Genomic DNA, 15,033 nt, shown 5'->3' on the forward strand with positions numbered 1-15,033 from the left:
TGGCTGAGCCACTTAATGTGATCAGTGGAGAGAGAGCTCAAAGGGAAAGTGTCATCAAAGCCAGTCAGATCCCACTAAGCGAACAGGCCACCCAATACAAAAGGGGGCAGTTTCAAAGTTCAAACCCATCGTGGAATGGACATTTGTCTCCACGTTCCCACTGCATCCAAGTTCATTCAACGCAAGACTGACCCTCAGCAAGGCTCCATACGATATAACAACCACCTTCCAAACACACTGCCACAGACATGAATCTGTTCACTCATTATCTCTCTGCAAGAGCCAGACCAATAATAAATCTTCCTGTCACTGACTCAACTTCTGCCCATTTTCAGTTGGCGACTAAGTTCTCGGGGCACGAGGATGGTTAGAGAGGCCATACTGTTGCTGTTCAAAATGTACCAATTGGTACTGCAGCAATTTCAGCCCAGTCAACAATTTCCAGGTGCCAATTCTGAACAGGACAAGAGGGTATGTTTGCTCTAAACCTGGAATGGAGATGGTTAATAATCGAGATGAACGGGCCTGAGCCCAGTCCTTTTCTGAGACCTTGATTCTGAACCTAGGCTGCAAGAGAGAGGGAGATATTTTATAATTCCACAATTGAATCAAGACACTCGACTCTATTGAAGGAGGCAGAAGCCCACTGATATATGGCTAAGTTCTTGGAGCAGATTCTAATGCTAAGTCATTTCAAAGTCTTTGTGCATTCTATCAATGTATTGGTAAAAGCTCAATATTCTAAACAGGAATTTCAGACTAGTTGATGCATGAGAATTAAACAGAATCATATAAAGTGCTCTTGGGGAAGGGCAGGGGAGGTTCAGGTTGTGTTGATAGAGAGGTGTCCCCGAATTCTTTGGTACTGGTTGCAGAGGAGGATTGTCATCTCATGCTGAGCTGTGCAAATCCAATGAGTTTGGTTTCATCTGGGCTGCAGCCCTCGCAGCCAGAGATCTGCGAGAAGAATGAGGGGCGAAGAGTGAGCAGCCGACTGACATTCCCATCCATCCTTCAAATGTATAAAACTAGACGCCGATTGGAGGGGGGGGGGGGGGGGCGGCGGAATTTCGGTTGCAATGGCCAAGTTTGGAGAGTTTTAACGCCACTGAATCCGAGACCCGTGAAGTTGAAAGCAACCATGGGATTTTCCCAGCGAGGCCATTCAGTGCAGAATGTCTCAAGGTTCCTGTCACTGATTCCACCCCATACTCCAGTTTTGCAGCCTTGTCGACCAGAACCAAAAGAAAAATCAGTTGAATTTGCATATTTACAAACTTGTTTTGCCATTAAAATGCCCTGCGTTGTTGCTGAGATCAAAGTGCATTTTCAATGTCGTACCAAACCATAAATACTCTTTAGCATGCTCTGCCCCAAAGCTTTGTCTGCTGGCTGGAATTTCCTCAGATAAATTTGTTACCTTTAAAAACATTAAATTGTTTAGTATTTCAAAATATTTTTAATCCAGGGTCTGGGTGGTGGTGTCAGTGCTGGGCAATTGCTCAGCAAAAGGAGGTATGAGATGCTCCTTCTGTCCACAGCCTAGAGATCACTCTTGGGCAAGGTGTAGTTTACCCTCCCAATCAGGGTTATGTGAAGCCATGGATTACAGATGGTGGATGGTTTTTACAAGCAGATTCTATAAATTGGAATTTATGGTTGTAAAACTAAAAATGCTGGGCAGATGAATCTGCTGATCAGTGGCCAGGGATACCCATCCAGTACGGACACTGCAACTGAAGGCGGCAACGGAAAACCACTTCAGTATTTTCCCCTCGTGTAATCATGAACTCAACATTGACTACAGTCTCAGCTCAAAGATGGAGCCTTTACCAAAGGCAACAACTACAATTCAGAGGGTAAGAGTCCGTGATGGATAGAGAGATACAATCGCCCACGCCGAACGGAGAGGCACCTGGATGAATGTTCCAATCTTTGCGCTTTGGTTTGATGCTTCAGAGATGGGGGAGGGGGAAACAGCCAGGAATCCTCACATGGTCAGCATCAGCAGGGTCGAGGAGAGGACATCCGTGCCACAGAGTCTGCTCGGTTCGCACGCTTTGGATCAGTTTCCTCTAGGTACTTCCCAGTGGAATCATTTCTCTGGCTTTGCAGGTGCGATCACCCATGATCACGCTCTGGGTGGCATCCAGAGAGAAAAGCCATTGGGAACAGCTCAGTACAGTGTGATTTTGCTCAAGGGAATGGTTAGATTTTCCAACTTTAGAGACTTTAAAATGAGCACATTTTGCCTCTCAGGCCACTTGCGGTTCTAGGTCATTGGTTCTCAACATTTTCCACTTCCATACGCACCACCTTAAATAATCATATGACAGTTCGACCCTCAATGTTGTGCCGACCCTTACTATGTGCAACAGATACTCTGGTGTTAGTAGGGGATTATTTAAGATGGTATGCGAGTGGGAAAAAAAGTTGCGAACCACTATTCTGAACTGTGCTGAAAAATTGCGGTGGGAGAAGGGTGGAAAAGGCAGCCAGGCAGTGCAGGCTGTCACAATTTGATAATGTGCTGCAGCCCCTGTTGCATCAAGAGCCTGTCTCCCCTCCCCACCAATGCCAACTACCTCTGAGGTGGTGAGGTTGTCGTGCCTTGAACTTTGAGATGAGTGGTGAGTGGAATGAGGTGAGCCTATCCTGTTGACTTTGACTCTTCCAAGCGGTCGGGACATCTCATCCCTCGAGCGTGGTCTGGACGCAAAGTCTGAACCCATTCCATTGGAAATGCAAATACCTTGGTGCTCAGTCTGACACCTCAATGCCAGCACCATAATTCTGCTTCAAAATGAGACATTCTGATGTACAGTAGGGCTGGTTTATCTATCAATGCATAAAGCAGGACATGTGGTTGCCCTTATTAAAGGGCACATCACAGTCAAAACACCAGCAACATAAAACAGGTAGAATTTCTAAGTTGGCCCACTTAAGGAGAGAATTGAAGGAAGCAAGAGTTGTGTGAGTTGTGGGGGGAAACGAATGAAATCAAACTAAGAATGAGGGAGGGACAGGAAAGTGGGGGGGGGGGGGTCATCAGTATTGGTGTGAAGCCAGAGTTGGAAATGTGGAGCTAGACAAGGTTGTGGAGGTGAGGATTGACTGGTAATTGCTTAGTCAGGGCATAAAGGGTTACGGGGAGAGGGGCTGAGTGGGAGGATGGATCAGCTCATGATTAGAATGGCAGACTCGATGGGCCAAAGGGTCCACCTGCTCTGATATCTTGTGAGACCAGATAATGTGGAGGTGCTTCGAGAGACCAGGGAATATTCACAATCATGGGAGTGGCACAGACTTGGAAGTCAGAGAGGAAGTGCGACTTTGGATCTTGGACAGCCAACAAGAGGAACTTCACGGTAAAAGACTGGACGGGGGTGAACATTTCAGACACTTGGTCATGGGAAGAGGCAGCAGTGGCAGGCAACGGGACAGAGGTAGGTTTGACACTGGCCAGGACACGTGGTCTGAAACTTGTATGGTCCTGATTTTTGAGGTGGAAACGCGTTTCTCCTAGATGGTGTTGGAGATGATGAGGGGGAGGGGGGTCACCAAAAAGCCTCACATTGTCAAAACCTCCCCCACTAATCGTGGAGATGCAAAAAATGTCAGCATTTAGAAATTGTTTTTGATAATTGGGCCACAGTCAGTTCGGATGGATTCTCCAAAGCATTGGTCTGTGAAAGAATCAATCGACTCTTTTGGGAATTTAAGTGGACCAGCTCTGGATTCTTTAACTTGGCCAGTCACAATACTCTAAGGTAATCCATTCTCTAATTGTTTTTAAAAAACATCTGCCCTGGCCAGAGTGATGTAAAGCAAGCAGTTGTTGGCAATCCACAAGCTTCCACCAAGACGGACTGGGGCTGCATTTGGTGCATTTGGGAAGTTCCTCAGAAGCAGATTTGTTTAATCTCCTTACCAGTCTAAATGTGAGTGTCCTGTTTGAGTGAGGATCATCGATTAGTCTCTGCAAGTTGTTAGCCACTAAAGAAACAAAAAGAAGGCAAGGTTAGCAAGGAACAGAGCCTTGTATCTGTCAGTTGTCCTCAAGCCGATGAATGAGAAGGCATGGGCCGAAGTCCTGCAGGAGAGGGAAACTCCTTAGGTTCCTCGAGGGCGAAGAGCACACAGGCTCCACTGATGCCTGCAACTCTGCAGTTGGGCACGATCACCGGCAAATTGTCTGTATGTGATGGACATCAACATTTTACACTCAGCACTTTGGAGGCGAGGACATCAACCACTGAAGAGCAGCTCTGAGCAGTCTTGCCCCTCATCTTCTGACACACTCTGTCCGATTGTTACTTTCATTCGTATGGGGACTGTTGAGAAGACTCTCCATCCCCATTTAGGCCACCATTTGAGTCAATCACATCACTGGGTTAGGAACCACATTCTGGGCAGATGGGTAAAACTGACAAATTCATTCCCCAAAAGTGCATTTGGAAATGGCTTCTGGCTGTTTAAAATCTGGCATCTTTTATCATCACGATTATTGAATGCCACTTAGTATTTTCCCCCCCAGGTTATTTAAATAACCATTTACATGGCACATTGTTACAACGCCAGCAACTGGGGTTCGAATCCCGCACTTTCTGTAAGGACTTTGTACGTTCTTCCCCGCGTATGTGTGGGTTTCCTCTGGGTGTTCCAGCACTGGCTCGTGGGCCAAAAGGGCCTGTTACTGTGGTGCATGTCTAAATTTGAAATTTAAAAATTTCCCACCAGCTGTGGTGGGATCTGAACAGGTGTCTTGGAATTATTAATTCAGTCCTCTGAATTATTCATTCCAATGTGACTGGTCCAAGAGTAAATCCAATTAATTTTCTTCTTGGTCCCTCAATGCACGGGTACTGACACCACATGATCCCAGTTTTCCTTGCATTCAGCTGGAAGTTTAACGTGTTGGAGTTGGGACTTACCAACTATCATGTCAAGCTTATTCACTAGACCAGCGGAAACGAGCTCCTGAGAAACACCAAATGCAGAATCTACAGGGACAGATGTCTGAAGTCAGTTCTGTCATGAAACAGAAGTAAAACACAAAAGTCTGCAGACACCATGGTTAAAGTTAAAAACACAAAGCTGGAGAAACTCAGCAGGGTAAACAGGGAACTTTATACGGCAAAAGATACAGAACCAATGTTTTGGGCTTGAGCCCTTTATCAAGGTTTGAGCAAAATGTCGGCAGGCACCCGAACAAAATGGTGGTGGTAGGAGTGCCGTCCCACAGGCAGGAGGTAATAGGGAGAGAATGAAGGGAGGGCACAGCAGCAAACAGGGGGAGGGGGGACGGCTCTGTGAATGGAGAGGGAAGGGGTTGGAGAGCTGGAGGGAAGGAGAGAGAAACTGGGGAAGTTGATGTTAATGCCATCAGTTGGAGAGAGCCGGGACAGAAAAATCAGGTGTTGTTCCTCCAATTTACGGGTCGCCTTGGTTTGACAGTACTCAAGGCCAAGGACAGACACGTCAGCCTGGGAGTGGGGCACAGAATTGATTCATCCCTTGATGAAGGGCTCAGGCCTGAAACATAAAGATCCCTGTTTGATCTGCTGAGTTTCTCCAGCGTCGTGTGTTTTTATTCTTGCATGAAACAATCCTGTGTGAAATAGTCTGGCCATTCAACAACAGTCTGAAGCCTAAACTTAACAATCATTGGATGGTCTCTCTTTGTCCTTTAGACATTAAGGTCAAATACACCTTTGGTCTTTCTGCAGTTACTGTGAGCTTTTCTCTGTTCCTCTTTAATTTGTTTGCTACTAACCCTAACCCTTAACCATGCCCCATCATGAACCAAGACCAGACACAGCTGACTTGGATCGAGCATTGCGCAGAGAGCTGTTCTAGAATTGGCTGCTAATCAGCACTGAATTATAGTCCAGTTCTCCAGCAGATCATTTCTAATTTAATAAATAAGATAGTGGGACTTACCCCTCCCTGGAGTGAATTCAAATCTGATGTCATTCAACTCCCTTCGAAAATTCCTGTGCAAACAGTTAATACAGAACCTGTGTCACAGAAAATCTGTTGGCATGGACTTCCCTTTCGATATTTTTAAAGATCCTCCCCTTCTGTCAATTCCCCTGTTGGCGCATCTCACACATGGATGGACACGATCTCAACTCAGAGTGAACTGGGTTATCCTGTTCTTGAGACAAATCACAGCAGCCACCTTTTCAACCTGCTTTACGGGCAGAGATGTTCTCATCTCAACCCACAAGTCAGTGTGGGTGCAGGTAACTTCCCAAAACATTGAGCAAAGGCTGAACATTCCTCACCTCAGTCGCAGAACAAGGTGGACAGAACCATCCTGGTTAGTTAGACGAGATGGATTTCCTGACTGTTCCTGGCAAAAACAACATGGTGAATGTTACTCAAGTCTTTGGCCCTTAACTTAGTAGAGTTGCTGAGAGTTATAAAGTTGGAGGAGGTCACTTGAGTCACTGAAACAATGAACGGGAGTTTATCCTTTTCAAAATAAATGTGTTATATACACCAGTGGTGGTGTATTAAATACATGATGAAATTTAAAAATGCCCTGGGGAGAATCTTCAAATTTGTGAATTTACCAATCCTTGCAAGTTCCCAGTAATATTTAAAGTGAAGTCTGTAGATGCTGTGTTTGTAGTAAAAACACACCAAAATGCTGCAAATCTCACAACATCCATGGGAGGTAAAGATACATCACCGATGTTTCAGGCCTGAGCCCTTCCTCAAGGTGTGAGTAAAAAGCAGGCGGGGGCCTGAATAAAAGAAATGGCAGGGGGGAATGTGTACAGACCAACAGACAAAAGGTCATATTTGGATATGGAGAGAGGGAAGGTGAAAATTGATAGGGGAAGGGGTTTGACTCTGTGAATACAGATCTGGGTAAAGGAGACTGAGGGAAGATGGAAAGACAAGTTACAGGAAAGGAGACATAGGGATAGATGGGAGCGAGGATTAATGGAAACCAGAGAAGTCTTTATTAATGCTATCCAATTGGAGGGTGCCTAGATGGAGGATGAAGTGTTGTTCCTCCGATTTGCGGGTGGTCTCAGTCTGGCAGTGCATGAGACCATGGACAGACACGTCAGCCAGGGAATGGGGTGGGGAGTTGAAATGGGTGGCCACTGGGAGACCCACGCTATTGCAGCGGACAGAGCTGAGGTATTCAACAAAGCGATCTCCCAGTCTACGTCCAGTCCAATGTAGAGGAGACCACCGCAGGAGCACTAGATGCAGTAATCGACCCCTGCAGATTCACAAGTGTTGCTTCACTTGGAAGGACTGTTTGGGGCCCTTAAAGCTCCATTACACAGGCTATTGGTGACTCAGGTGAGGAACCCATATAGGCTGCAGGTGATAGTGGTCAAACGACTTGCACCAGGCAGCAGACTTCTGGAGACTGGCTCGAGCCCTGTTGAAGGGGTACAGGTATTGGAACCAAGATGCCAGAGGGTGCAGGAGGCTTCCTGATTGTGTCAGAGGTGTGCGTCTAGAGCTCGGGTTGTCAATGGATCAAACAGGAGTCTGTGCGGCTACAGAGGCTTGCAGGAGCACTGGAGGCAAATCCATGGACACTCAGTGACTCTTTGGGGGGGGGGGGGGGATCCTCTCTTTTGCTTCTCTTTCTCTGGCTGAAAGGGGCACTGGGAATTTTTTGCGGATGGCTAATCCTTACGGTAGACTAAAAGAAATTTCATGTAATATCATGTAACATTTTCTGTTTAATTACGAGACAATAAAATAATCTTGAGTCAACCACACCATTTTGAATGGTGGACTTTAATTGCAAGCAGGTTACCAGATAACACTGGAACTTCTGCGTGGAATCAAACTAAGTGACCATGGGACAACTTGGTTTTGAATTCTGCGACTTGAGGCGTCTATAGATGCTTATCTAGAACTGGTGTTGAGCAATTAGACTCAATTTAAATGACAACACTCTGCCTGGGGCTGCGGTACACAGCTGGGAGTGAGGTTTGCAGCTATCCAGAAGTATAATCCATGGGCTCCTAATATTAATAAGGGAATGCAGCTGTGTGTTGGAAAGAAAACTTTAGGATTGCACCGTTGGAAGGAATGTCACTGTAGTTACACATGTTGACATGCAGTCTCGAGCTGTTGCAAAACTCCGAATAGTTTCACACACTCATGCCCAGGGTTTTGTAGGATTACATGGTCAAAGTTTCCTCCTTAATCAATGTACACACTTTGTAAAATTATTTTCTTAAGAAACATCAAAAGGATGATTTCAAATGCTGGATATATTAATTTGTCGACTAAGTTAACGATGTATGCAAGTGAAAGGAATCACACTGGTTCCAGTGTGATTGTGTTGAATGTTAATGAGTTATAAAGTGACCACTTGCAATACTGAGAAATGGAGAGAAAGAAGAAGTTGTGAATTTCTTTGGACTTTTATGTCACATTCTGGGTAACAGAAATGTTCCAGAAACTCTGGGATCCTGTGGTTCCTCCACCCCCACCCCCCCCACCCCACCCCCCCAAAGCCTGAACAACAAATGTTATATTAAATTTAGACGGTAACAGGCCCTTTCAACCCACGAGCCTGTGCCGCCAAATTTACACCCCATTAACCTACACCCCCAATATGTTTTGAACAGTGGGAGGAAATCAGAGCCCCCAGGGAAAACCCACGCAGACACGGGGAGAACATACAAACTCCTTACAGACAGCACGGGATTCGAACCCCAATCACTGGTGCTGGGACAGCGTTGTGCTAACCACTACTTGTATCTTGACAGTTAGCAGAGTTGGGCTGCAGTCGGGGCTCTGCTTTTTGATCTGGAACCTGTATTGTCAGCAGAGTGGCTGTCCCAGGGAAGACGGTCCCAGGGAAGACGGTCCCAGGGAAGACGGTCCCAGGGAAGACGGTCCCAGGGAAGACGGTCCCAGGGAAGACGGTCCCAGGGAAGACGGTCCCAGGGAAGACGGTCCCAGGGAAGACGGTCCCAGGGAAGACGGTCCCAGGGAAGACGGTCCCAGGGAAGACGGTCCCAGGGAAGACTGGAGAAGCTGATGTTGCTCGAGACAACAAATTGGCTGAAATTATTTCCACTGACTGAATTTGGACACCTTGCATAGGTAAGAGAAGTTTTCCTTAATGCACACACTGCCTGAAAGGGCTGTGGAAATGGATTCAATTGGAAATTTCAAATGGGAATAGGATAAAAAGTTGAAGTAGAAACAATGTTCTGGGCTACATAGAGTATCTTATAGGGATGGGGATCTTATTGAAACATATTAAGTTATGAAAGGCATAGATCAGATGGAGGTAAGTAAGTTGTTCCCATTGGTGGGGGGGTGGGGGAGACCAGAACGAGGGGACATAGCCTCAGATCCAGGGGAGTAGATTTAGGATGGAGATGAGGAGGAACTGCTTTTCCCAGAGGGTGGGGAATCTGTGGAAATCACTGCCCGTTGAAACAGTGGAGGTGACCTCAGTAAATAGATTTAAAACCAGGTTGGATAGATTTTTACATAGTTGGGGAATTAAGGAATACGGGGAAAAGGCAGGTCGGTGGGGATGAGCCCATCATCAGATCAGCCATGATCACAATGAATGGCAGAGCAGGCCCGACAGGCTGAATGGACCACTCCTCCTCCTATTCCTTATGAGGCAACTAACTGGATATTTTTAAAAAGAATTAGTATAACTATGATGGGCCTAACAACCTTCTTCTGTTCATATTACCCTATCGCTCCAGAATGATCTCTCCTCCCCTGCTTTTTAATTTTTCAAAGGCAAGAGGCTGTAGACAACTTTAATCTCAATTGTGATGCTTCTGCAGGATAACAGCTCATTGATAAACCCCCAGCCACCTGGTAAAGTAGTGAGGAGTCCCTGTCACTCCTGAAGCATGGGCCAATGGCTGCTGACCAGCAGCCTCGGCCATTCGCAGCTTTCCACGCGGCCAACTACTGTGGATCAGCGTGGCCTCTACACAGTCAGTGTAACTCAGTTCTCAGTGGATTTAAAGGAAACCGTCAAGAAAGACTTGCCTGATTTTGCTTTGTTTGGAAAGCACAATTGTTTAAATATATATATATATATATATAGCCAGCTGCAAGGAAGAGGCAAAAGCACTCACTGTTTTCTGATAGGCTGCAGGCTTTGACACATTGTAGGCATCACCAGATTCATCATCACTCCATTCCCAGCCTCCGTCCTCTGTTTTGTACAAGTGACCACTCGACCCCTGGATGCGCCTTGTCTAAAGTCAATCACAAAGCAGGTCAAAGGTTAATTGGCAGCATTTTGATATTCTGGTCAGATGGGTTTTCTTGCTGGCAGTTTTCTCTGCCTTTACTTGAAGACACCAACACCTTCTTGGGTCCAGTTCAACGGCCCTGATAGGCTGACCCAAGTGACCATTCCTCTAGGGCCCAGACAGCGCCAATCATCGACTGCAGCAGGAGCTCAACCCTGAGGGACTGCTTGCAGAAATGTGCCTTGTAAAGTAATTGAATCATCCACTGAGTTGATCCACAAGCTGCCAGTGAGCTCTATCAGAGTTTGTAAGTTTTTTTTAAAATCCCCTCACTCACACTGTGCAGCAAACAGAAAACCTACTCTTAGCCATCGGCTGTTGGACAAATCCATGGGAAGTCCCAGGAAATGTAACTACAGTAGAAGTCCTAAAATCTGGACTGCTCGGGAATTTGGTCGGTCTGGGTTCTTGGGCAGTACTTTATAAATTCAAACTTAAAGAGGAATAAGGAAGAGATGAACAAGGAAGATCTGAACTGGTAAATTTTGACAGTTTATTCATTAGCAAATACAACGTACTTCCTTTATGAAAACAAGCAGTTTTAAAGAAAAATAAAGTCAACACTCGACAAAAATGTAAACATTTTGCATTAGAAAAAAAAGCATAAAATGTTTGAAATTATGTTTAAAAATAAATCATGTAAAAGAAACATACCATGTACAAATGAATTTCTTAGTGATAAAATTACCTGTATTAAGTGTGGTCGCTTGTTGCCACTGACGCACATATACACACAGAAGCACGCTAAATTTTAAAAGTTTTTGAAAAGTCCAGATTCTCGGGTGATCCAGATTTTTGGCCTTCTACTGTATTTCTAAAGGGCAAGTCACAGAAATGGGAACTGGATTTTGCAATGGGAGTCATTTGAGCTTTGTCCTCTTGCCAGGATTCACCTTGCTGCCCAACTGTGAGTAACTAGTGAGCATCTTGTGATTCAGAATCGTTATCTTTATTCAATGGGTTGGTTGACAACGATGATGCCATCCTGATGAAAGGTGGGGGCAGCTGAAGGGGAAATTAAATATGGCTGGCAAGATCTTCAGCTGGTTTCTAATAGGCGTTCACAAGTCAAACATGCAGTGCGTCCACTAGGAATGAAAGTGGATTTCCATGCTGCGGTTGCATGTGATTGTGGGCATTCTTCTTAAAGTCTCATCACTATTATTACTTTTGCAAATTGCAGCCAGAAATTTGCGCACAAGCTCTGCAAAAAGAAATGCAATGAGCTGCCAGTTAATCTGCCTCAGAGTTGGAAGGATAAACACTGTTCGGGTGAACCTCACCATTTTTATGATGGCATGGAGGATTTTTTTGAACTAAATGTCCCCCAGAGTAGGATGATGGGGACTGGATTAACTGAGTGTTGGCACTGCTGACGCAGAAGCGCCCCATCTTTGTGGAACTGCAGTGTTGGTTTGGCACAAAGGTCCTCAACCATTCTCCCCAACCCCCAACTAACATACCACCTTAAGGAATCCCTTACTAACCACAGAGCACCTATGGCAGAGGTGCACAACTAATAAAAGGCGTGGGAAACTTGAACCTGCAATTTATAGCAGGCATGCGATAACTAGAGCGATCATGAGAATGTAATAGAAGCATTGAAATAACGCACACAATTTATAGCGAACGTGGGACTACGAGAGCGAGCATGAGAATGGAATAGCAGCATTGAAAGAACGCACACAATTAATTGAGAGCATGGGACTACGAGAGCGAACATGAAAATAAAATAGCAGCATTGAAAGAACGCACACAATATATAGCGAACGTGGGACTACTGGAGTGAGCATGAGAATGTAATAGCAGCATTGAAAGAATGCGCTAATTTCATAGCGAACATGGGACTACTAGTGCGAGCATGAGAATATAATAGCAGCATTGAAAGAATGCACTCAATTCATAGCGAACATGGGACTACTAGTGCGAGCATGAGAATGTAATAGCAGCATTGAAAGAATGCACTCAATTCATAGCGAACATGGGACTACTAGTGCGAGCATGAGAATGTAATAGCAGCATTGAAAGAACGCGCAAAATTTATAGCGAACGTGGGACTACTAGAACCAGCATGATAATGTAATAGCAGCATTGAAAGATCGCGCACAATTTATAGCAAGCGTGAGACTACTAGAGGCAACATGATAATGTAATAGCAGCATTGAAAGAACGCGCGCAATTTATAATGAGTGTGGGACTACTAGAGCGAGAATGAGAATGTAATAGCAGCATTCAAAGAACGCAGACAATTTATAGTGAGCGTGGAACCTCTAGAGCGAGCATGAGCATGTAATAGCAGCATTGAAAGAACGAGCGCAATTTATAATGAGTGTGGGACTACTAGAGCGAGAATGAGAATGTAATAGCAGAATTCAAAGATCGCAGACAATTTATAATGAGCGTGGAACCTCTAGTGCGAGCATGAGAATGTAATAGCAGCATTGAAAGAATGCGCTCAATTCATAGTGAACATGGGACTACTAGTGCGAGCATGAGAATGTAATAGCAGCATTGAAAGAACGCGCTCAATTCATAGCGAACGTGGGACGACTAGAACCAGCATGATAATGTAATAGCAGCATTGAAAGATCGCGCACAATTTATAATGAGTGTGGGACTACTAGAGCGAGCATGAGAATGTAATAGCAGCATTGAAAGAATGCCCACAATTCATAGTGAACATGGGACTACCAGTGCGAGCATGAGAAGGTAATAGCAGCATTGAAAGAACGTGCTCAATTCATAGCAAGTGTGGGACTACTAGAGCGAGCATGAGAATGTAATAGCAGCATTGAAAGAACGCGCACAATTTATAGCAAGTGTGGGACTACTAGAGCGAGCATGAGAATGTAAAAGCAGCATTGTAAGAACGTGCACAATTTATAGCAAACGCGGAACTACTAGAGCGAGCATGAAAATGTAATACCAGCATTGAAAGAATGTGCTCAATTCATAGTGAACATGGGACTACTAGATCGAGCATGAGAATGTAATAGCAGCATTCAAAGAACGCGCACAATTTATAGCAAGCGTGAGACTACTAGAAGCAACATGATAATGTAATAGCAGCATTGAAAGAACGCGCGCGATTTGTAATGAGTGTGGGACGACTAGAGCGAGCATGAGAATGTAATAGCAGCATTGAAAGAATGCGCTCAATTCATAGCGAACATGGGACAACTAGTGCGATCATGAGAATGTAATAGCAGCATTGAAAGAACGTGCTCAATTCATAGAGAACGTGGGATACTGGAGCGAGCATGAGAATGTAATAGCAGCATTGAAAGAATGCGCACAATTTATAGCAAGTGTGGGACTACTTGAGCGAGCATGAAAATGTAATAGCAGCATTGAAAGAACGTGCTCGATTCATAGTGAACATGGGACTACGAGATCGAGCATGATAATGTAATAGAAGCATTCAAAGAACGCTCACAATTTATCGCGAGTGTGGAACTACTAGAGCGAGCATGAGAATGTAATAGCAGCATTGTAAGAATGCACACAATTTATAAAGAGCGTGGGACTACTAGAGCGTCCATGAAAAAGAAATTACGGCATTGAAAGGAAACTTAATTTATAGTGAGTATGGGACTACTAGAGCGAGCATAAGAATGTAATAGCAGCATTGAAAGAACGCGCTCAATTCATAGCTAACGTGGGACTGCCGGAGCGAGCATGAGAATGTAATAGCAGCATTCCAAGAATGCACACAATTTATAGTGAGCGTGGAAGCTCTAGAGCGAGCATGAGCATGTAATAGCAGCATTGAAAGAACGCGCTCAATTCATAGCTAACGTGGGACTGCTGGAGCGAGCATAAGAATGTAATAGCAGCATTGAAAGAACGCGCTCATTTCATAGCTAACGTGGGACTGCTGGAGCGAGCATGAGAATGTAATAGCAGCATTCCAAGAATGCACACAATTTATAGTGAGCGTGGAAGCTCTAGAGCGAGCATGAGAATGTAATAGCAGCATTGAAAGAATTCCCTCAATTCATAGTGAACATGGGACTACCAGTGCGAGCATGAGAATGTAATAGCAGCATTGAAAGAACGTGCTCAATTCATAGCGAACGTGGGACTACTGGAGCAAGCATGAGAATGTAATAGCAGCATTGAAATAACGCGCACAATTCATAGCAAGTGTGGGACTACTAGAGCGAGCATGAGAATGTAATAGCAGCATTGAAAGAATGCGCTAATTTCATAGCGAACATGGGACTACTAGTGCGAGCATGAGAATATAATAGCAGCATTGAAAGAATGCACTCAATTCATAGCGAACATGGGACTACTAGTGCGAGCATGAGAATGTAATAGCAGCATTGAAAGAATGCACTCAATTCATAGCGAACATGGGACTACTAGTGCGAGCATGAGAATGTAATAGCAGCATTGAAAGAACGCGCAAAATTTATAGCGAACGTGGGACTACTAGAACCAGCATGATAATGTAATAGCAGCATTGAAAGATCGCGCACAATTTATAGCAAGCGTGAGACTACTAGAGGCAACATGATAATGTAATAGCAGCATTGAAAGAACGCGCGCAATTTATAATGAGTGTGGGACTACTAGAGCGAGAATGAGAATGTAATAGCAGCATTCAAAGAACGCAGACAATTTATAGTGAGCGTGGAACCTCTAGAGCGAGCATGAGCATGTAATAGCAGCATTGAAAGAACGAGCGCAATTTATAATGAGTGTGGGACTACTAGAGCGAGAATGAGAATGTAATAGC

At 44.8% G+C, this 15,033-nt stretch overlaps 1 protein-coding gene across 5 annotated transcripts in view; it reads right to left on the reverse strand.

Annotated features, from left to right (window-relative positions):
• Positions 1-554: 554 nt before the first annotated feature.
• Positions 555-15,033, reverse strand: part of LOC138746425 (STE20/SPS1-related proline-alanine-rich protein kinase-like) — a 252,576-nt gene continuing 238,097 nt past the window's right edge. For 4 of the 5 annotated variants that reach the window (XM_069904596.1, XM_069904600.1, XM_069904599.1 and 1 more), the window contains 6 exons: positions 10,110-10,232; positions 6,291-6,358; positions 5,944-5,996; positions 4,935-5,003; positions 3,932-3,996; positions 555-957 (listed from right to left, as the gene is read on the reverse strand). In XM_069904596.1, coding sequence (XP_069760697.1) covers positions 886-957; positions 3,932-3,996; positions 4,935-5,003; positions 5,944-5,996; positions 6,291-6,358; positions 10,110-10,232 — 450 coding nt within the window. In that variant the 3' untranslated portion in view covers positions 555-885. The remainder of the gene's footprint in view (positions 958-3,931; positions 3,997-4,934; positions 5,004-5,943; positions 5,997-6,290; positions 6,359-10,109; positions 10,233-15,033) is intronic. The other variant, XM_069904598.1, reaches the window with a different exon arrangement.

This window comes from Narcine bancroftii, chromosome 12, assembly GCF_036971445.1.
Source record: "Narcine bancroftii isolate sNarBan1 chromosome 12, sNarBan1.hap1, whole genome shotgun sequence".
NCBI lineage: Eukaryota > Metazoa > Chordata > Chondrichthyes > Torpediniformes > Narcinidae > Narcine > Narcine bancroftii.